The sequence below is a fragment of the Octodon degus genome, unplaced genomic scaffold, assembly GCF_000260255.1.
Source record: "Octodon degus isolate 3935 unplaced genomic scaffold, OctDeg1.0 scaffold00037, whole genome shotgun sequence".
NCBI classification, from domain to species: Eukaryota; Metazoa; Chordata; class Mammalia; order Rodentia; family Octodontidae; genus Octodon; species Octodon degus.
The window spans coordinates 6,802,138-6,823,645 of NW_004524613.1; the positions used below are offsets into that span (position 1 = coordinate 6,802,138).

The window sequence follows — 21,508 nt, forward strand, 5'->3', positions numbered from 1 at the left end:
CCCGCCGCGGCCCGCGCCGCCCCGCCCCGCGGCCTGCCGGCCGAGCAGGGAGCCGCCGAGGTTGCAGCTCCTCATCCAGCCGGCCCAAGATGGGGACTCCCAGGCCCAGGTAGGCACAAGGGGATGGTGGATCTAGGGGCTGGGGTGCGCGACATCTAGGCCCAGCCTCCAGCTCTGGGGAGGAATCCAGTGACAAGACCCGGGAACTGAGTTTGCAGGCTGTTGGCACCTTGGCCAGTGTGGGGAGGTCCTTACAGTTGCCTCCACCACCGTGGCTCCCCCACGGTGGGAGAGAGAGAGGGGTGAGCTGGTGCCCCCTGGAAGACAGCTTTCTGGGTGCTGTGCTCCCGCTGCGGCTGGCCCACTCAGTTCTGGAGGCCCTGCTACTTGGTCTGGAGCCCTGAGGCTCTCTGATTTCTCCTCTAGCAGTGGGATGCTACAGGAGCTACCTTAGTTGCAGGTTGATGGTGGGGAGCTCTCACCCTCGCCCTCACCCTCGCCCTCACCCCCACCCTCACCCGCTAGTTTCAGACCCTTCCTGACTGTTTGCTTGCTTCCCATACCAGCTCCTTTCCAGGTCTCCCAGAGCTGGGGGCATGGACCTTAGCCCTAGGGGCTCTGTGGCTTGGCCTGGTGTCCTGGCGAGTGGCTGACCCCACTAATTAGAGGAAGAAGATTTGTGTGTTTCAATTGTATCTGGCACCTTTGTCCTTGGGGAGAGCCAGGGTCTCCAACAGGATGGGATCTTGGGGGCAAGCATGGGAACCAGGTGGCTGGTGCGTACCAGAATATTAGGTCTGAGGCCACTGACTAGCAGAAGTAGATGAACCAAAGTGTTCCTGGGGGACTTTAAAGGGCTGGACAAGGACTAGAAAGGAGTTCTGGGGGATGTTGTCCTCTGGCTCTGCTTCCAGCCATGGATCTTGCTTTTCCTCAGAGCTCTGAGATGCATTGGTGGGGGAGAGAGAGCATTACCACATGTTCCCACTGTCACTTCTGGATTGGCATGTCACCTCCTCTGCACCCCAAAGTGGGAGTGCAGAGGCTGGAATTTGGGCTTCTCAAAGAGAAGTGGAGTCCAGTTGCTGCATCTGTTCCTTTTCCCCCAGCATTAGGGGTCTTGCAGAACCTGCGGCAGTTGTGCCGCAGAACTGGGGACTGGGATGATGCCTTCTGAAGCTCCTGTACCAGGCAAGGGTGTGGAGCATGGAGGCACTTGTGCCTGCTGCCCACCCATGCCTCCAGATGGATCCAACAGCAAAGGCAGCCTGTGCCAGCCTCCTCTCTGAGCCGCTGTGGCCCAGGCAGGCTCTGCCAGCCCCATGTGGGGATGAGCTGGTTTCTGCTGGCCAGCTTAAGGTCATGCCTGCCCAGCAACCTAGGTGTATTCTGAGGTGAGGGCACAGTCCCTGGCTGCTCCGGGAGGGACACCTCAGGGCAGTCCTACAGACTGGTATGGGGGTAGGGCACTGTTGCTGTTATCCTTCCTGGCCCATGTAGCAGTTCCCTTGACTGGGCTTTCTGAGCTTTTTAAAGGGCTCCAGGACAACTCCCATGGGAACAGTTCTTAGTCCTTTAGCCCTAACTCAGATTGAACATGGAAAGGTAGATAGGTAGAGGAAGAGTAGCTGCTAGAGTCCAAGGTCACGTATTGTGTGAGCCAGCATTCATGTCCTGGGTTTTCCACCTCTTAGTCTGAGCTTCTCACAGCCCAAATGTCTGATCCCCTGCTGCTGGATATCCATACACAGGACTCTGTTGGGAGTTGTTCTTTAGAGCTTGGAGTCTGAGGCTCCCCCCTTGGGAGGGGCCTAATGCTGCCCTTCCCCAGTGAGGGATGCCTTGCAGGGAATGGACCAGAGCTAATAGAAAGGGCAGGCAGTGGCTCCAGACCCTCTTGGTATGTACAGAGCTGAGAGAGTGCTGCTGCTTAGACATGTTATGGGCTGGGCAGGGAGGGTCTCTTGACAGGCTGAGAAGCCAAGCATTTCTGAGAGTTCCAGCCTGGCATCTTTGGGCTTCTTTGCCCTATTTACTAAAAGAACAGTAATATTTACCTCAAGTGATACCAGTGACTACTCAGAGTGAGTAATAGAACCCTTACTATATACCATGCACTGTGCAAAGTGCTTTTACATCCTCTTACAACAGTCCTATCAGGCAGGTCATTCACTTTTTATACACAAACTAAGGTGTGAAAAAAATTATGAGCCTACACAGCTGGAATGTGTAGGGCTGCGTGAGTCCAGACTCCTCACCTCTACCATGACTTTGCAGTGGCCTAGCAGTACCAGCCTGGTGTCTAGCAGAGCTGGCTGATCTGGTAGCCTGGAGCTCATCTGGGTAGAGAGGACTATGTGTTAGGTCCACGAGGCAAGGGTGGCTCTGTGGCTTGAGTACTGCTGAGGTCCTGAGGGATTAGGGACCAAGCGGCACTGGCTGGGGGTCCTCAGAGGGTGGGTTGCCCTTGGCCTTCTGCCTCCTGGCCAGCATCCCCTACAGGTGGGAAGCTTTAGATTGCCTATTCCCAATGGCTGTCAGGGGAGACTGACTGGCTTTGTCACTTGCTGCCCGCCACATTTGGTAGGGCTCCAATGACCAGAAACCATGTGGAGAGGAATTTTGGGGCTGTGAGGTAGCACCTGGAAGAGGAGGCCATGTTAGCGGGACCTGCATTTAGGCGGACAGTGAGGGCGGCAGCAGGCTGGCATTGCTTCCTTCAAGGGTGGGAGGCTGTGGGTAAGAATAGTAGCAGCTCATGTTTATTGAGCATGTACTACACACTAGGCACTGTCTATAGGTACAATTAGTATAAGACCCTGTGACGGAACCATTCTTGCCATTTTTCAAATGGAAAGGACAGAGGTTTAGTGAGGGAAAGGCACTTGCCCAAGGTCTCACAGCTGGGTTGTGGGGAAGCAGTGTGGTTCAGAGCCACATTCGTGATGGCCATGCTAGGTGGCTACTTTCTTAGAAGCCATTCTCCGTTTTGTCAAGATTAGTCACCCTGTCAGATGTATCCTGCCCCAAAGGCCTGACAGTCTAGTTGGAAAGACATGGACATAATTGTATGAAAGTGAAAAATACATTGCCATATTTGCTCAATAGGGGTTCCTGTTCTGGTGCCTGGGAAAGGCCTCAAGAATATAGGGGCTATGGGCTGAGGTCAGAGGGGAAGAAAAGTGGGTGCCCTTGAAGAAGGGTGTGTGTGTGGTGTGCACAGCATAGATAGCTGCAGGGGGTAGGGAGCTGGGAGGTGACTCAGAAGAAAGTCAGCCTGTGTTTGAGTCTTCTATGAAACTAGATTCAACCAGAGCCAGGCTCCAGTTGCAGTCCTGCTGAGTACTAGCCATGTGGCTTTGGGACACCATTTAGTTTCTCTAAGCTTTGGGAAAATGTGTATGAACACCTTCGTCTGTAAAATGTGCATAAACACCCTATGTCTTAGAGGCCACGTTGTGGTTGTTACATAAAGCCCCTAGCACAGTGCTGGCACGGGGTGGGAGCTTGGCGAGCATTGCTTGGCCCCCCTCTGTCTCGTAAATGTCAGGCTGAGGTGTCTGGGCTTCACGTGAGCCCAGAGCTCCAGGACCTTTGCAAGATTTTGATCTATGGAGGAGCCCAGAGGATTGTGCTGGGAAGGTCCTATGGCAGCTGTATGACCCACAAGGCAGGGGTAGACTGTGCTTTGCAGAGAAGCCTCAAGTCGGGGACTTGAAGGGCTGGGAAGGGAGGAAGATTGAAACTCCACTAAGATGTCCCTTGAGTGATGGGTGGTTTGCCAGGTTGACGGAGGGGCAGCTTGGCCCAGGGAAGGCCGTGGGGGTGCGGAATTCAGTTGAGGTTGGGGAATGTGAAAAAGACCGGCTTCCCTTCAGTCATCTGGAAGGTTGGGCAGCGTCTTCTTTGAGCATCTGGTTCTTTTTTTCCCCCTTTGAATTATTTTCTTTGGATGAATCTCCATCAGAGAGCTTCTGTATAATAGCAGCAAATTGGGACTAAATGTCCAACAATAGGAAGATGATTGAGAACATTTTGGAACATCCACTGGATGAAATAACATGCAGTGGTGAACAGCCACAGAAATCCCTGCTGCAGATATGGGGCTGTGTGCTGGCAGAGTTCCTGTGCATCGTTTATTTGTTTCATGCTTTTGCCTGCCTGGTGACAGAGGAGGGGCTGGGTTGAGATCTTTTGGCTCTGTAAATAAGTTGAGGCCAGCCTCTAACTTCCTCGAGAGCAGGTTTATGTTCTATTCATTGTTCTACCATCAATGTGTTGCTCATTGATCAGCAAGTGCTTCCTCAGTGGAAGGATTGAGTGAGCTAAGCAGAGGGGAAATGACTTGCACAAGGTCACACAAGTTGGAAGACGCCACACCTGCCACATTCTTCTTTTCACTCCTCAGTACAAATGTACCTCAATTACAGTGGGGTTCTAACCCCACAAGCCCATCATTATTTGAAAATATCTGAAGTCAGAAATGCATTAAATATGCCTACCCTACTGAGTATCTTGGCTTAGCAACACAGTGTTCTGCAGTGTGTGGCTGACCCACAGCCTCAGCTCGCTATTGCTGACCAGCATCCCAAGTCAGTACCCTGTGGCATACTGATAGTCCAGGAAAACATCAAAATTCAAACTGTGAAGCCAGCTGTCGTGGTATATGCTTATAAACCCAGCACTTGGGAGGTTGAGGCGGGAGGATGGCCACAAGTTCAAGGCCAGTCTAGGTGACATAGTGAGTTCAAGGCCAGCCTGAACTACATAGCTAGACCTTGTCTCAAAAAAGACTCTTTTTTGAAGTATGGTTTCTGCTCCACACGTATCACTTCTGTATCATTGTGTCATTTTAATGTCAGAAAATGTATGTTGGCCATCCTAGGTCAGGGACCATCTTTATCAATGCCAAGAATAGGGTGTGGAGGTCTCCAGGGAGAAGGTGGGCCTCACACAGACCAGGGTGTAAGTTCTTTTTGTCCTTACCAGCAACAGAGCCTTGGCAGATGAATTCATCTCATCGTGCCTCATTTTCCCTGTCTCTTCTATGGTTATTTGGCTAGTGTGTGTGCCTGCGTTTGGAATCACCATGAAACCTACATAAGTTAAAACATCTAAAACTCTTGTTTGGTACCTAGCACATAGTAAAGCTATGAACCTTAGGTGCAATGCTGACAATATAGTACCAGAATACTTCAGATACAATCAGTGTTAAATGGCAAAACCTCATAAAATGATGAGCATTCAGGTTACAGTGGTAGAAAACTAGATCTAACCATAGATACAGACTGGAAGAATCAGGCAGAAATGGAGTTACAGCAAGGAACCCCATGGAAGTAAATGAAATTGAGCCAAATAAATGCTTAACATTATACCTTTTTCTTTAGCTTCAATTACAAAATTAATTTGTTTTTTTATAAGGAATTTTTTTTTTTTTTTTTTTTTGTGTGTGTGTGTGTGTGTGTTTTGCTCCTTGAATGCCTTCAGGGCACTTTTGCATGGCTGGAGTGTTGTGGGGATCGAACTACAGCAAACTGAGGCTGCCAGCATTGTGGAAGCAGCCACTTAAAGAACTGAGCTAGGGCTGGGCCCCCAATTTGTTTTTTTTATAAACAATTCTTTTTTTAAAATTTTTTTTAAACATTTATTTATGTATTTATTTATTTGTTTGTGTGTATGTCTTTGTGTGGCCAGCTCAGCCTGCCAGGGGGCGGGGCTGGCTGGCATGTGGCGCTGGGGGATTGAACCGCGGTCCCTGTGCTTTGCTAAGCTTGTTTTAAGTAGGTGCTTTAGACCACTGAGCCATCTCACCAGCCCACAAAATTAATTTGTGAAAAATCGTAACAATTCAAAAGTGTATTCTCTCCCTTAGTTCTTTCACCAGCACCCTACCCTCCAGATGAATCCAATGGCAGCGCGCATCCTTCTAGAAATTTTCTGTTCCCATATAACAAACATGCCAACCAGCATGGAATCATGAGTCGCAATATTGTTTTACAACTTGCATTTTCATTTAATTATATATTGACATCTTTTCACTTCAGTACATAAAATCTGTCTCAGAAATTTTTATGGCTGGGGTGTGAGCTCAGTGGTAGAGTGTCTGCCTAGCATGCGCAAGTATTCTGATTTGATCCTAGCATTGCAAAGGAGAAGAGATCCCAATAGGTGTGCAATACTTTCGGAATTTAATTTTTAATGGATAATGCCTAGCTAACTGGGCCAGTGTCCTGCAGGTAGACATCTCGTTTTGCTCTCTTCTTCATTCCACTCACAGTGAACTTTAATGGCATTTAAACAGTTAATGAAAATCAAGTGAGAGAAAGTCAGAAACTGCGAGACCATGAGAATTGCCCTTGAAGATTAGCTGCTGCTTCCTCTTTGGAAAAGGCTGTGTCCCTGTCACCCTCAAAAAATGGGGATGTCCCCAGGAGACTTCTTTCATTTATCCCGTGTGGATAAGCTCAACTGTGGAATTTTCAAATTATCTTAGGCTACTGTAAGCCTTCACTTGAGTCTTGCCTGTGTCTAGTCCCTTTGTGACCTTGGACAAGTCCTGTGCATCCTCTTAACCCCACCAGTTGGTCTGTCTGTATGGTAATGGTTCCTTACTGATCAAAGCTATCTTTCCCACCCACTGAGAGCCTGCTCTGTGTCAAATACTGTGCCATAGCACAGTATATTGGAGTGCACTAGCTTGTTTTGTTCTGTCTCTTTGAGGTATAGGAAGCATTATTCTCATTTTACCTGCTCACACTGCCTCTCAGAGAGGTTAAGTAGTCTGCCCAAGGTCACCCAGCCCACAAAGTCAGGATTCCAGCTCTCGTGTCAGGGCCCATTTTCATAACTGCTGTTCTTTGCACCCTCTTAACACCAGCTGATTGGTGAGGTCCATGCAAAATGATGATTATAAAGGATGCTTACATTGTAAAAGGCCCTGCATGTGGGAGGAGGGATTGATACTGCTGTTAGGATTTCTACATCCAGAGCAACGGTAGCATTGGTTACAGGGCTTATACCAAGTTGGAGGTTGTGGGATGTGGCAGGATTGAGGGGGAAGAGTGCCGAGCTGCGAGCCAGTAGACCTGGGTCCTAGTCCTTGCTGTGTTCAAGCTGACTAGCAGGGTGACCTTGACCAGCTTGGAATCAGCCCCCGGTGCTGCAGAGTCCCTGCACAGTTCAAATTGGATAAAGCCTGAAAGGCAGTCAGCACATTTTCTGGCTCTCAGGGTGCCCTGCCAAGGGGTGTCTCAGCTGCCTCCTGTGCTATCATCAGCATGGTCCAAGCAGGAGGCCTTTCTCCCTTTCTTTTGTGTGTGTAGTACCGGGGATTGAACGCAGAACCTTGTGCTTGCCAGTCAGACACTTAGGCCATGGAGCTATCTCTCCAGCCGTCCTTTGTCCTTTTTGTTGTTTGTTACTCTGCAGAGCCAGGCTCTCACGTGGTCCAAATCCACAACTACACATCGTCTGTGGTTCCCAGGTAGCATGAGACTTTTGGGCAAGAAGCCAGCGCTGGTGGGTGGCGGCCTGATCCCGTTGCTAGGTGTTATCTGATGCAGTACCCATGGGTACCAAAGGCCTCTGCCAAATTGCCATCTCCCTGGAGCCACCTCTGAACCTGAGCATGTACCAGTGAGGTGACTGCAGGCTCAGTGCCCTTTCAGATCCAGCAGGCCTGCTGGGATGGGCGCAGGCTGTGCCCTCCAGGCATTCCATTCGCGTCTCTCCAGACTGCCCCTGGAGGAAGGGAGTGTCCTGTGCTGGGAAGATCCCTGTGAGAAGTAACATTGCCTCCAGCCACTGAGAAGAAGACTAAGCCTTAAGAGGTGCAGGTGTGCTCCATGCCTTTTCTTTCAATTCTTTTTTCTGATTCCTAAAGTAATACATGTTCATAGTAGAGAAATTGCAAAATACAGAGAAAAAAGTCCCATATTTTATGTGATTGTTAACATGTTAATCTTCAGATTTAAGACCAAAGATGAGACTAATATCTCTAGTGTACTAATTCTGTGGTTTAGGGCATGTATTAAATGCTTTATGGACACCATCTAATTCCATTTTCATAGGAAACCTGTCAGGAATGCAGTTATCTTGATGATTTTACAAATGAAGGAACTGAGGCACGGTTTGGATAAAGGACTTGCTGAAGGTCTCCCTGTGTCCTTTGTCATCCTAAGCCACTTAGGGCAGGCAGCCTCCTCGGGCTTCCCTCCCCCTCGATTCATACACGCACTTAGTACCAGGTGGTATATCAGTCAGATGCTGGCAGGAAACAGATTTCTACTCTGAGGCTACAGCTGGGGAGATATGTTAATGCAGGTGTGAGCAGGGTTAAGGGGACTCTCACAGGTACTGAGACACCCACAAATAGCAATGACAGAAGCTGTTGTCACCTCTTGGCCTGAAAGGGAGGAGGAAGGGCTCCTCAATTGCTGAGCTCCACAGATGATGCAGCAGAGCAAGGAGGTGTCCTGGAGGGGCTCAGCCGCTGCCAGACTGCAGTGAGGGAAGTTGGGGAAGGTGTCCTCAGCACGCCTCTCCTTCTGCCAACGCCTTCTGTTGACTGTACCTGACCAGAAGCAGCAGGCAAGGGGCTCAGGGACAGTTCAGTGGGTCAGCCTCCCTCCTTAAGCAGGGCATAGATCAGGGTGCAAATGGAGGTCAGCACAGGAGGCACCATTGCAGGGGGCCTGGTAGGGACACATCCCTGACCTCCCCAAAAATAGCAAAGGGTTATCTGGGTGACTGTGATTACTAGAAATATCAAAACAAGAGTTTTGTTCTGTCTGGCGTTTTCTTAGTGTTTGGTGCTTCCTATACTCCGTCCACTTCTTCCCCCACCTCTCTCTGTCTGTCTCTCTGTGTCTCTCTGTCTCTGTCTCTGTCTCTCTCTCTCTGTCTCTCTCTGTCTCTCTGTCTCTGTCTCTGTCTCTGTCTCTCTCTCTCTCTCTCTCTCTTTCTCCCCCCCTTCCTACTGTTACTTCCACTCTCACCTAGATTAGAATCCCCATTAATACATGGGCAAAAGTCCTCAGTGTTGTCAGTGCCCAAGGCTTAGGAGAGACAGCCTTGCTGAGTAGGAGTGAGTGGTTTGTGTGGCCCCATGTTGTTCCCCTGCTAAGTGTATGGATGCAGAACCTGCTTCTCAGATAGCACTCTCTGCTCTCTATTTGGGGGGACTTTAACCGTAGGATCTCAAAGTCTTCACTCTCTGCAGTATGCTTTATTACCATGCCATTACTCTAATGTGGAGGCCAGGGACTCTCATGCTTGTCTAACAGACAAGAAAACTGATGCTGAGAAAGAGGAAGGCCCATCAGGTGGGAAGTGGGGGCATGGAGACCGGAAGCAGTGGTCCTGTTGCTGCACCTTCCTAGTGGATTTTCTTCTAGTGGATTTTCTTTTCAACCTCAGCTAGTTTTTCCTTGGCCAGCTTCAACTCCATGGAGAAATTAGTACCAGCTGAGCCCCCGAAGTTGCTGAAATACCAGGGAGCGGGAAGGACTTAAGGTCGAGGGATCTGGCACAGCCTTCTGACCTTGTGCAAAGCAGTCTGCCTCCTTGTGCCTGTGTGTGCTCATCAGTTAAATAAGGAGGATAATATCAGGAAGTTGGATGGAAAAATCATCTGCTGAAGGCCTGATAAATCGTCAGGAGAGGCTGGCTGCCTGCTAGCCACAGAGGCTGCCAGGGGAACTCTGACGTTTCTATTTACTAGCTGTGTGATCTTGAGCAAATGACTTAACGTCTCTGCTTCAATTTCTTCTATCAAGTGGAGATAAGAATACCTATGATAGGTAATTGTGACGATTACATGAGTTCATTGATGTAAAATACTTAGATCAAATTCCCAGCAGTAACAAACTGTATAAATATTAATATTGTAGACTTTTGTTATTTTGTTATAAGACTGAATTTTGTTATCACCCAGGCTGGTCTCAAGCTTCTGGGCTTCTTAGTCTCTCAAGGATCTAGTACTGCTGGCGCAAGCCACCAAGCCAGCTCAGTGTTAACTTTGTTGGTTTTTTTGGGGGGGAGGTCTGGGGGGGTTGGCAGAACCGGGGATTGACGTTGGTTTTTTTTTATATCAAGAACTGTGATAAGCCCTAGAAATATTAACGATTGAAAACAGAGATGATTCTGGAGTTTGTATTTTAGAGGAGGAAGAGGAGCAAGTATGTAAACCAATCAATAGATATAAACTTGGTTTGTGCTGATTACTAGGAAAAGGGAACCCCTCCATATTTGCTTAGTGGATACAAAGTTTCTATTTGGGATGATGAAAATTTTTGGAAAGTGGCTACTATTGTACAGTGTTACAAATGTAATTAATGGCCTTGAATTGTTACACTTAAAAATGGATCAAAATGAGCCCAGTGCAGCCCTCCATCCCTGTAATACCAGCTACTGCAGATGCTAAAGCAAGAGAATCCCAAGTTGAGTTAAAATAAAGTAAAAAGGGCTGGAGATGTAGCTCCATGAGGGGTGAGGCCCTGGGCACAATCCCTCACAACCAGGGAAACAAAAATGGCAAAGAAACAACTGTACCTGCTGTAAAAAAATAAAACAAAAAATCAGAAAAACAAAAAAAGGGATTCATTTGAACTGGGGTGGTCAAAGGGCACTAGATTTGGGATCTGAAGGTGAGAACTGTCATGCTAAGAGAACTGCTGTCCACAAAAAAGGGATACTAAGGGTAAAACCCTAGAGCAGAAGCAAGATTGGCACTTCCAGGTGCCAGACAGAAAGCTGGTATGACAGGATCATGGGGGGAGAGGCGGGTAGAGGGCTGGCAGTGGAAAGAGCTGATCTGGAAAGATGGGCAGGAGCCGTATGTAGAGCCCTATAGACTGATAAAGAATCTGCACTTTATTTATTTATTTTTTTACTTCTGCTGGAGGTTGAACCCAGGGCCTTGCAATGAGCTACATCCCTAGCTTTATTTATTTATTTATTTATTTATTTATTTATTTATTTATTATTTTAAGGCAGGGTTTTGCCCATGGTGGCCTGGAACTTATGATCCTCCTGCTGCAGCCTCCCAAGTAGCTGAGACTATACGCATGCATCACCATGCCTGGCTTGGTATTTGTGTTTTATTTTGATGCTGAGCCATTGGAGGAGTTTGGTTTGTTTTATTTTGTTTTGTGTTTTGTTTACTTAAAATAGGATCTTGTTGTATAGTCCAGGCTGGCTTGGAACTCACTACGTAGCCCACTAAGGACTAACTCACTCACTAAGGCTGGCCTTAAATTTATGGCAATCCTCCTGCTTCAGCCTCCTGAGTGCTGGGATCATAGGCATGTGCCACCCTACCTGGAACCATTGGAGGTTTTAAAGAGAGCATCCACTGGAGTTTCGAAAAGATCTTTGTGGCTGCTCTGTGGAAGACAGACCCTCAGCATGGCCACAGAGAAACCATGGTGCAGGCTGGACAGCCGTCCTGCTTTGAGCTGATGTTGGTTTAGACATGGGCAGTAACTTGAAAGATGGAAAAAACCCCAAAAGAACAAATCTGAAGCCCTGGGCTTAGAGATGCTGACTCATACTAACCCTAATTAGAAGGTTAATCAGATTACAAGCTAATTTTTTTTATAAGGGGTGGTACAGTTGTCAGGCCCAATGAGTATTGTCTCTGCTGGTCTGGGACACCCTCTTCCTGTTGGCCACCAAGATGGAAAGCCACAGTACAAGAAGACTGTCCAATGCCCCTGGAAGGGAGGCCAGGGAAGCCAGACGGAGGTTGCAGTGTTGCAGGGCCTCAGATGCAGGCAGCCTGCTGGGCCTGCCCTAGCCCAGGCCAGGCGAACATTCTGGACTGTGACCGGCCTCTGTTCCCAGACAGGGTATTGTCAGCATTCACTTTTCTGGCTGTCCTTCCTCTTTTCTAATCCCAAGCATTCAGCTGCTCATGTATTGGTGTCATCAGTCTGGCCCTGCTGGCGTCTGTCTTGTGGAGCATCTCTTCCTGTGTCCATCGGGTCGGGCATTTCCATGCTCTGGCTTTGGGGGCAGTCCTCACTGCAGCATCTTCCCATTATTGCTTGTAATGATAGACCTACCTCTTCAGATTCTTCTGTGGGGTGCACATCATGCTAAGTGAATGTCCATCATCACTGTGAGAGGGAAGGAGGAGAATCTTAGCTTTATAGACAGGTAACTGAAGCTCAGATAAATGAAGTCATTGGCCCAAGGTCACAGAGCCAGGAATGGCTGGAGCTGGGGTTTGGGTCTCTGTGTGCCTGGCTCCAAAGCCCACACCTGTGCTCTTGGCCACTGTTGAGGCCCCTTGCCCTGCAGTGCTGCTCAGGCTCTGTGACTGACCCTGGCCTGGGTCTAGCCATAGCACTGCTCACTTGGGGCAGTCCTGTCCTTCTCTAGTGGGCAGGGTGCTTCTGGCTTTTGCAAAGTTGCTTCAACCTCCCAGCTCCTTCATGTCTCCCAGATCTCTCCTGTCCCTCCTGCCAAGCTGTCTGAAGCTCCCTTTTACAGCTGTTTTGAGGACTCGGAATGTCAGTGCCATCTTCTTTATTCCCCGCATAGCCTCTGTGATCCCATCTCTGCATGTTTGCCTGCATGGCGTCTCAGCTCAAGTGTCCTCTCTGCCATCTCCTGTCTAAAAGTTCCTCATCGCACCTACACCTCCTACCCAAGAAGACTCCTTCAGGAACGGATGGTGACATTCAAGATCACCAGGTCCCAGAGTCTGCTCAGAGGCTGAAGTGTACGCTGGCAAACCCAAATCACCGTAGCCATCCCCTAGGACAGCGTGGTCTTCTCATGGCAGCAGCGTCCACAGGAACCAGCACGTGCTCCCCTGCGGGTCCCCTGTGGTCCTTGGCCTAGGCACCCAGCAGGCTGTATCAGCCTTTCTAACCCGGGCCTGGGAAGACGTGCCCTCATGGCTGGCTCAGTGCACCCAGGCTGGGTGCTTGGCTCCTTTCCTGTGGCCTAGTAAGGGCATGGTCCCTTATCCTTGAGCTTGTCAAAGAAAGAGCTCATCATAGGTTTCAGAAATAATAATGATATTTTTTAATTTATAAATTTTCTATAAAGTTTAAACAGATTTCGTTTATCCCCTTTCAACCTGTCATACCAAGCTAGAGGCATCAGAAAAATTTTTTTTTTTGTTTTGTTTTTTTTTTTGGTCTCTAATTTTTAAAACAATCATTTGAAGAGCTCGTTGTGGTCATACCTACAGCTTCAGTAAGTAACTTGAGAAGCTGAAGCAGAAGGACCGCTTGAGCCCAGTCTAAGGCTAAGAAAAGCAAGATCCCCTTTCTAAAATAAATAAATAGGGGCTGGTGAGATGGCTCAGTGGTCTAAAGCGCCTACTTAGAACAAGCTAAGCTAAGCTAAGCAAAGCAAAGCACAGGGACCGCGGTTCAATCCCCCAGCACCACATGCCAGCCAGCCCCGCCCCCTGGTGGGCTGAGCTGGCCACCCACACACAAAATAAATAAATAAATAAATAAATAAAATAAATAAATAAAAAATAAAAATTAAAAAAAAAAGAAAAAATAAATAAATAAATAAATAAATTTATTTATTTATTTAAAAAATTCAAGAAATCTCCTAGTAGAAAAACCAAGAACTATAGTTAAATAGAGAGAAGAAAAAGTAACAGTCCCTGTTTCTGCCACCCCGAAATAACCATAGCTAAGCTTTGCTATATTTTCAGTATAGATGTTCTTTAACTTACCTTGAGACTATATCCTGATAGCCCCATCAATTTGAGATTGAAAATATCGTAAGTAAAAAAATGCATTTAATATACCTAACCTACACAGTATCATGGCTTAGCTAATCTACCTCAAATGTGCTCACATCACTTAATTCAGCCTACATTAAATGGCTTAAATCATTCAACACAACACCTATTTTATAATACTGCTGAATATCTCACTTAATTTATTTAATATTGTACTGAAATTGAAAATACAATTTCTCACCATCGTAAGGTTGAAAAATCATAAGTAGGACTATCATAAGTTGGGGACCAACTTATGTATGTGTATTAATTAAAATAGCATCTAGGGCTGGTGAAATGGCTCAGTGGTCTAAAGCACCTACTTAGAACAAGCTTAGCAAAGCACAGGGACCGCGGTTCAATCCCCCAGCACCACATGCCAGCCAGCCTTGCCCCCTGGTGGGCTGAGCTGGCCACACACACACACACACACACACACACAAATAAATAATAAAATTTTTAAAAAATAGCATCTATCTGTACACACTGTTGTGGCCCATGCTTTTTTCACCCAGATGTTTCCCATAATTTTCTGCACCCCCTTCCCAGAGTGGCCCCAGCACCTCCTGGGCGCTTAACCTGAAAACAGAGGAACCTTGTTTGAGGAAATGACTGTCACTTGAGTCTCTTGATCTCTGAGTTTAACACGCAAAAGAAGAGTAGGTTAATTATCTCAGAGGATAGCCAGCGCTTCTTATCTGTGGAACTGGCTGCCTGCACACTCTGCTGGAGACCAAGGCAGGGAAGACTGGGATCTTTATTTAAGACTGCTTTCCTGCTGTTCCCAGGAAGACTCAGGCTTGGGGGAAAGTTCTGAGAGTCCAGGCTGAAGCCAGACTGAGGCCACCAGAGGGGTGGAATGGATGTGCCACAGCAATGTCTGGCCGTAAGGGTCATGTGGATTCTGCATTTCATATCAGGAAGCATACAGGCTAGTTGGCAAATTCTGGGTTTTTTTTGTTTTTTTTTGTTTGTTTTTTTTAAAGCAGAATTAAGTAGGCATTTATTTCGGGGCTCATTGAAGAGATCTTTTTTTTTTTTTTCTTCAAAACCGGGGATTGAACCCAGGCCCTTGTGCTTGCCAGGGAAGCGCTTATTCCACTGAGCCATCTCCCCGGCCCCGGAAGAGATCTTATCTAATACGATGGCCAGTGTTTTCAAGTGCAGGCCTAGGAAATGTCCCCAGCCCAGCAGACAGATCTCAGTTTGATCCTTCAGAGGTTGTGAGCTTCCCCAGAGCTGCTGTTGTCACTTTGTATGCTGACCCAGGTGTCATGTGAGTGGCAAGAGCCTTTATGTAGCTCTGTCATGAAGTTGTACCCCTAAGGCCCAGGGTAATAGCTTGAGGGGAAAGCTGTGGGTGGGGGAGGAGATGATGACCCACACTTTTTCTTCCTGCCCGTCTTGCTTCTTGACAGCAGCTTCAGTCCTCCCTTGTGCCACACTCCAGCTTACAAAGTCTTCCACTTGTGACCTGCTGTATAGGGTCTCAAGATGCCATGACCCTGCTTCTTCAGGGCCATGACACTCTCCTGTGGCCGAGTAGGCTGCTCAAGAGTCCCCAGTTTCTGTCCGGTGCCCTTTGTTTTAGATCAGGCAAAAACTGAAGAATAAAAATGATGTACCGTGGGTATAGCACAGTGGTAGGGCACATACCTGTTGTGTTCAGGGTGTTGGATTGGATCCTCAGAACTCCAAGGAGTAGGAAAAGGAAGTTTGAGGCAGGGAGGCTGGAGCATGTGGATCCCAGGGTGGATCCAGGGTCTGTCTGTCTGGCCATTGGTGGTCTCCTGTGGTTGCAAGGTGGAGGAAGGGCCTGCCAGGTCTAGTCTGGATCTTTCTTGCATGCAGTGGTGTGATTTAGAGGAAGGGTCTGTCTCTCAGGGTCAAGAATTCTTACCTTTTTCCATGGTTTTAGCTCCAAACTTTTTCTGGTTGAAGATTTACTAATTGGAGTCAAGAATGAGTATTTTTACCATTAAGAAAATAAAAAACAAAGCTTGTGGGTTAGTATCTATCTGTCCATCCCTATTCATGTATCCATCTAACCATCTTTAAACAGATGTAATTCTAAAATGCAGAAAGTGAAAAATAAAGCTTCCTCTTACCTAGCGCATTTCTGTGAGTCTCCTTTACTTTTTCCTTAGGGCTAGGGATATAGCTTACCCCACCCCACCAGGGTCGTGGTGATCCTCCTGCCTCAGCCTTCAACGTGCCAGGTTTACAGGCCTGCACCACCACACCCAGCTCCTTTAACATCTCTGTAACAGTGTGGTATCCTTTCAGATCTTTTACTAAATACATAAAACATAAGGATAAGTTGTTGAGGTTATTATTTTGTCATGACACTCCCCTCTTTTTTCCACAATTGGCTGATTCCAACAGAATAACTGTGCAGTGGCTCCTTGACTCTCTCTAGAATCTCCTGATTTAACTCTTGTAGGGAAAATGCCCTGAATAGTTTGTCCCTGAGATGGCTCTCTTTTAAGTCTCTCACCTGGCAGATGAATCCCAGAGAGACAAAGTGACTCCCACATTTGCAGTGGACTTGGTACTGAACTCTGATTTTTACATGGGCACAGCAGTGTGTTTTGCTTTTTTTTTTTTTTCTTTTTACTCTATTCCATGTCAAATTGGCATGGGGCAGCAAGAAGGAAGTGGCACCTGAATGCTCCCCTCAAATCACCAGCAGTGGGGCATCTACTCTTGGAGTCATGGACTTCTTCCCTCCCCCAGTATGTTTTTGTTAAGTGGCTACCTGTTGTGGACTCATCCTGACAGCAGCCTTGTGAAGCCAGGGGTGTGTGTGTGTGTGTGTGTGTGTGTGTGTACACACGTGCACGTAAGCAGGAATTGGGTCTTGGGACTTGCAGAGGCTTGCTGATATTCTTTGCCTAAAGCAATTGGAATCGAGAGCGCTTCTGATTGAGTTCAGCTTATCTAGCATCTACTGAGGGGCTACTGTGTGCCAGTCACTGTGGCCAGAGAGACAGCTGGCAGAGCCTTGCCTGGAGCTGGTCACTCAGTGACCCCTGTATTCCTGGCAAGGTAGGGTTCCCTACAGAGAATGCTGTTATCCATAGAAAACAATCGGATTCCACATCTGGGCCCAGAGACTGAGATCACCGTAAAACTGGGTGCAGAGTGGAAATGGGGTTTTGACCTTGGCTGCCCCTACTAACCCCTCACTTCTTGTGACTCCCCTCTTCCTATTCACTCTATCCCTCTCTTCTTCCCTCTCGCTCTCTGGCTCTTTGTCCATCTCTCTCCATCTGTCTCTCTCCGCATGTGATTCCTGCCCCCTTGTGCTGTCACACTGTCACCATCCCTCTCCCATCACATGCTCTCCTTCATGCCAATGCAGGCGTGCTGGTCACCATGACAACAGAGACAGGCCCTGATTCTGAGGTGAAGAAGGCACAGGAGGAGGCTCCCCAACAGCCTGAGGCTGCTGCTGCTGTGACCACCCCTGTGACTCCTGCCGGCCACGGCCACCCCGAGGCCAACTCCAATGAGAAGCATCCGCCCCAGCAGGACTCCCGGCCTGCTGAACAGGTAGCTACCTGAGGTCATGGGCAGCCCTCCCCTTGCCTGGCCAGTTCTCACGTCCTGTTCCTGGGCCCCTAGTATTTTCTCAGCAGGGAAGAAAGAAGGAAACTAAGATTCATTTGTGACCTGTTATGTGAACACTGAGCCTGAGGGCATTGTGGTCATTTTTATATTTAATTCTTCCAAACATCAGAGAATGGGTATTGATTTCTGCATGTTACGTTTAGCAAAATTGTGGCTCAGTGGAGTGGAGCAGGTTACCCAAAGTCACATTGCCATAAAGTGATTAGATCTGGTTTCAAAGACTAGTTTTTTCAACTTTCTTCTTCCATCTTTGAGATTTCTCATTCTAATTTGACAACCCTGGTTTGATTCTGGAGCAAAACTCATCACTGTAAAACTACAGTGGACTCGAGGAATCATCTAGTCCTCTAATTCACACCTCCCTTAATTCACAACAGGCCCAGAGAGGGTAAGGATTGGGCCAAGACCATCAAGGGGTTGAGGACAGAGCCCGGCCCTTCCCTGCATCAGACCTCCACAGCTCTGCCCCTCTAGCTAGCCTCTGCAGCAGATGGGAAGGAGAAGACAGGCCAGTTGTTCTCCTGCCTTATGTCCTGTTCGAGGGAGGCAGAGCTCTGGCCACAGTGTTGTTTTGTGGGATGCTGCTCCCTGCAGGAGCTGCCCCTGCCATCAGTAGCCTGTGGGTGAGACGCCGATCCCTCGTTGCATTTAGAGACTTGAGCTCACTTCCTGTGTTCACCAACCGTGTCCCCTGGACGCTCCATGAGTCTCAGAGGGAGTGACTCACATTTTGGGATCTGTCTCTGTCCCAGATGTTCCAGTTGCTTCCTATGCTGGGCACAGTGATGTGCGCTTGTAGTCCCAACACTTGGGAGGCTGAGGCAGGAGGATCACTGTAAGTTAGAGGCCAGCCTGGGCTATGTAGTGAGTTCACGGCCAGCCTTAACTACATAGTGAGATCCTGTTTCATAAAAACAAGAAAAAAAAAAAAAAAAAAAACCACTGAGTTGCTTCTTGTTTGTGTGGAAGGCCATGGTTTCAAGCTCACTGACCAAACTCTTCCCTCGATTGGGCCTACAGAGCCTAGACATGGAGGAGAAGGACTACTGTGAGGCCGATGGCCTGTCAGAGAGGACCACGCCCAGTAAGGCCCAGAAGTCACCCCAGAAGATTGCCAAGAAGTACAAGAGTGCCATCTGCCGAGTCACTCTGCTCGATGCCTCTGAGTATGAGTGTGAGGTAGAGGTAAGAGAGCACCCAGAGCCATATGCGCAGTGCCCGGCTGGCTGGCCGCAGGCCAGGGAGCTCCTGTGGGCATCAGCCTGAGCAACACCAGAGGAGTCCTGGAACGACTGCAGTGTCCGGAGAGATGACCTGGCCTGGGCCTCTTTTGTACAGATGGTGGCAAGAAGGCCCAGAAAGCGATGATTATGATTGCAAACAGAATTAGACAGGGCATAGGGCTGGCACCAGGAAAAGGTTGTTCAGGGCCGGCTGTACCGTGGCAAGGTTACTAGTATCTGAGGGCTGATCTGCAGCCCAGAAACCAGGCTCTTCTATCTCTCCCAGCAGAGACTAGTGCTTAGACTATAGTGTGTGTGTGTGTGTGTGTGTGTGTGTGTGTGTGTGTATTGATAAATAGAGGGGTCCTCCTTTCCTTGTGAACATCCGTCCAGGGCACCATGTCAGTCTCTAGGACAAACTAGTCACCTGCAGAGTCTATGCTAAATATGTCATCGAGGCATAGGGAGGTGGCCCACTGCAAGGGTGTGTTTATCTGGGTAGAAGCCCCTGTGATATGACTCTGGCCCCTAGCAGTGAAATGACAGATGCTTCTTCTCCAGCCCTTCTGGCCCTTTTTTTTTAATGTCGCCTGACTTGTGCAGGCTCAGACTCCCCTCAATCTTAGTTTTTCCTATCCGCATCCCTGAATACCTTTGTCCCTTAGGGGCTCTATGCTGTCCAAGCCACAAGCCCAGCGCTTCTCCCACATGTGTGGAAGAGTTCAAAGGCTGGCCTCACTGCTGAGCTCTTCAGAGCATGCCTTGATTTTAAGGGTTGTGACTTTCTTCTGAGCCCTGGGAGGCCAGGCCCCTCTTCTCTGCAGTTTTATTGCTTTACTGTGTATTTCTTCTGAGCAAACACCTTTCTTGTTCCCACACAAAGGGCTCTTTTATGTCTCATGGTTCCAAAGTGCCACTTCAGCTGCCCCAGCTGCACGTGGAGGGTTTGGCTCAAGCCACGTCTACTCACTTGGATAGGCTCCTCCAGGCTCAGAAGTCCTCTGCCATGCCTGTCCAGGTCCATGGGGACGCAGCTGTACCCTGCAGGGCTCTCAGTCACTCTCATTAGGGGTAGAGTGACTACCCCTACCATGGATCTCTTTACGTGTTTTTCCTTCACTCCTGTTGTAGACACCTAGCCTGGTTGTGGGCTCTGCCATGCTAGATCCCTGGGCCAGAAAAATGGCGCAGAGAGTGGTACAGACCTTGTTGTGTGATAGAGGAGGAGGGCCGGGTGGTGGCTCTGGTACCTCTGGTAGAGGCCGATGGAGGTCCTGTCCACTTCTGTTTCTTCACTTGCTGCCTAGCCAGGGGGGAGTCTTTGTTTCTTCATTTACACTTTGTTTGAACAGAAAGGTCAGGAAAATGAGAATCACTCTGTGACCCTGAACCCCAGGCCCTCCTCTTTCTCTTGCCTGTGCCCCTAATTTAAAAAAATCTCTCCTCTTCCTCTCCCACCCAAAGCTTAGGAGTTTTGTTTTCTGGCCTTTCTCTTGTTGCTGTAAAGGAAGGAGAAACCAGCTACTCCCTGTTCCCTTACTTCCACTTGCCTCCACGCCAGAAAACCCATGGGCTAGAGAGACCCTAGCAGGCCTTGGAAGAACCTAGAGGCTGGGTATTGTTATCTCCAGGTTCCCTTAGGACTCAGAGAGCAGAGCCAGGTGGCAGGAGGGCAGAGGCTCCATCCGGGTCCTAGAAGGCTCTCAGGACCTTTCTTGTTATTCTGCTAGAGCCCAGGACATCACCCAACCCATCCTAAGGTACATTCCAGTCTCATGATAGCTCTGCTCTCTCCTTTAGAAGCACGGCCGGGGCCAGGTGCTATTTGACCTGGTCTGTGAGCACCTCAACCTCCTGGAGAAGGACTACTTTGGCCTGACCTTCTGCGATGCTGACAGCCAGAAGGTGCTTGATGGGGGGCATGCGGGGGGAGGTCTCTTCCCTTGGGCCTCATGTCCACTCCCCAGGGTTTCCATTAGGCACCTGACAGTCCTATGTACTGTCGGTTTGTTCTCGGTCTCCACCCCGACCCCTAGTCTTTTCTTAGTGATGTGTAAGTAACCCTAGATGGATGTCTGAGAACCCCACCATGATGGCGTGAGTTGCCTAAAGGAATGGAGGTGGTCCCATGACAGTGCCTTTTCCCCATCTTCAGAGGCTCCTGCCTGCCTGACCCCTGTGGCTCAATATCTCCTCATCATGGCTGCCCCAGATCAACTTCAGAGCACAGTGCTGTGTCCCAGCTCTGGTGGGGAAGGTCCCAGTCCTTGTTCCCATTCTCTATCCCAGCCCAGTTGGGCCCTCTCCTCCATCTTTCTTGTGGAAAAACTCTTGATTCTCTTTCAGAATTGGCTGGATCCCTCCAAGGAAATCAAGAAGCAGATCCGGAGTGAGTAGTTGGCGATGGTTGGGGTGCAGTGGAAGGGTGGGTGGGACACTGGCTGTGCTGCTCACTCTGACTCTGGAAAGTGAATCTCAACCCACAAGATCCTGTCCTCTCTTTAGGTCTTGGGGAGCAGGGCAGGGTTGAGCATTATTTTATAGATGATAAGTCTGAGGCTTAGAAAAGAGCGAAACTGTGCAGTCAGACATGATAGCAGGGGAGTCACAAAATCATTCAGGTGTCAGCCTTAGGAGGGACCTGCAGAATCATCCAGGACAAGGAGACAGATGGGCTGGAAACAGCCACCCTCCTGTCCAGAGCTAGTGTACACTTAAAGACTCATTCCTCATAGGCCCAGAGAGAAGTGCTTACTTATTCCCAGAACCGAATATTGGATGAGCCAGTCTTCAGTCCTGACCTTTCAACCTCATCCTGTGCTCTTGTTTAGGGCCTGGGGAGAAGACAGACAAGCAGGTCTACACCCTGTGCTTCTGAGAGAAAGGCATGCTGGGAGAG

General features: G+C 48.6%; 1 protein-coding gene across 8 annotated transcripts in view; it reads left to right on the forward strand.

The window, feature by feature from the left end:
• Positions 1-21,508, forward strand: part of Epb41l1 (erythrocyte membrane protein band 4.1 like 1) — a 123,812-nt gene that overhangs the window by 52,565 nt on the left and 49,739 nt on the right. For all 8 annotated transcript variants that reach the window (XM_004630877.2, XM_023714765.1, XM_023714768.1 and 5 more), the window contains exons 3-6: positions 17,118-17,308; positions 18,407-18,571; positions 20,410-20,514; positions 20,956-20,998. In XM_004630877.2, the coding sequence (XP_004630934.1) occupies positions 17,132-17,308; positions 18,407-18,571; positions 20,410-20,514; positions 20,956-20,998 (490 nt within the window). In that variant the 5' untranslated portion in view covers positions 17,118-17,131. The remainder of the gene's footprint in view (positions 1-17,117; positions 17,309-18,406; positions 18,572-20,409; positions 20,515-20,955; positions 20,999-21,508) is intronic.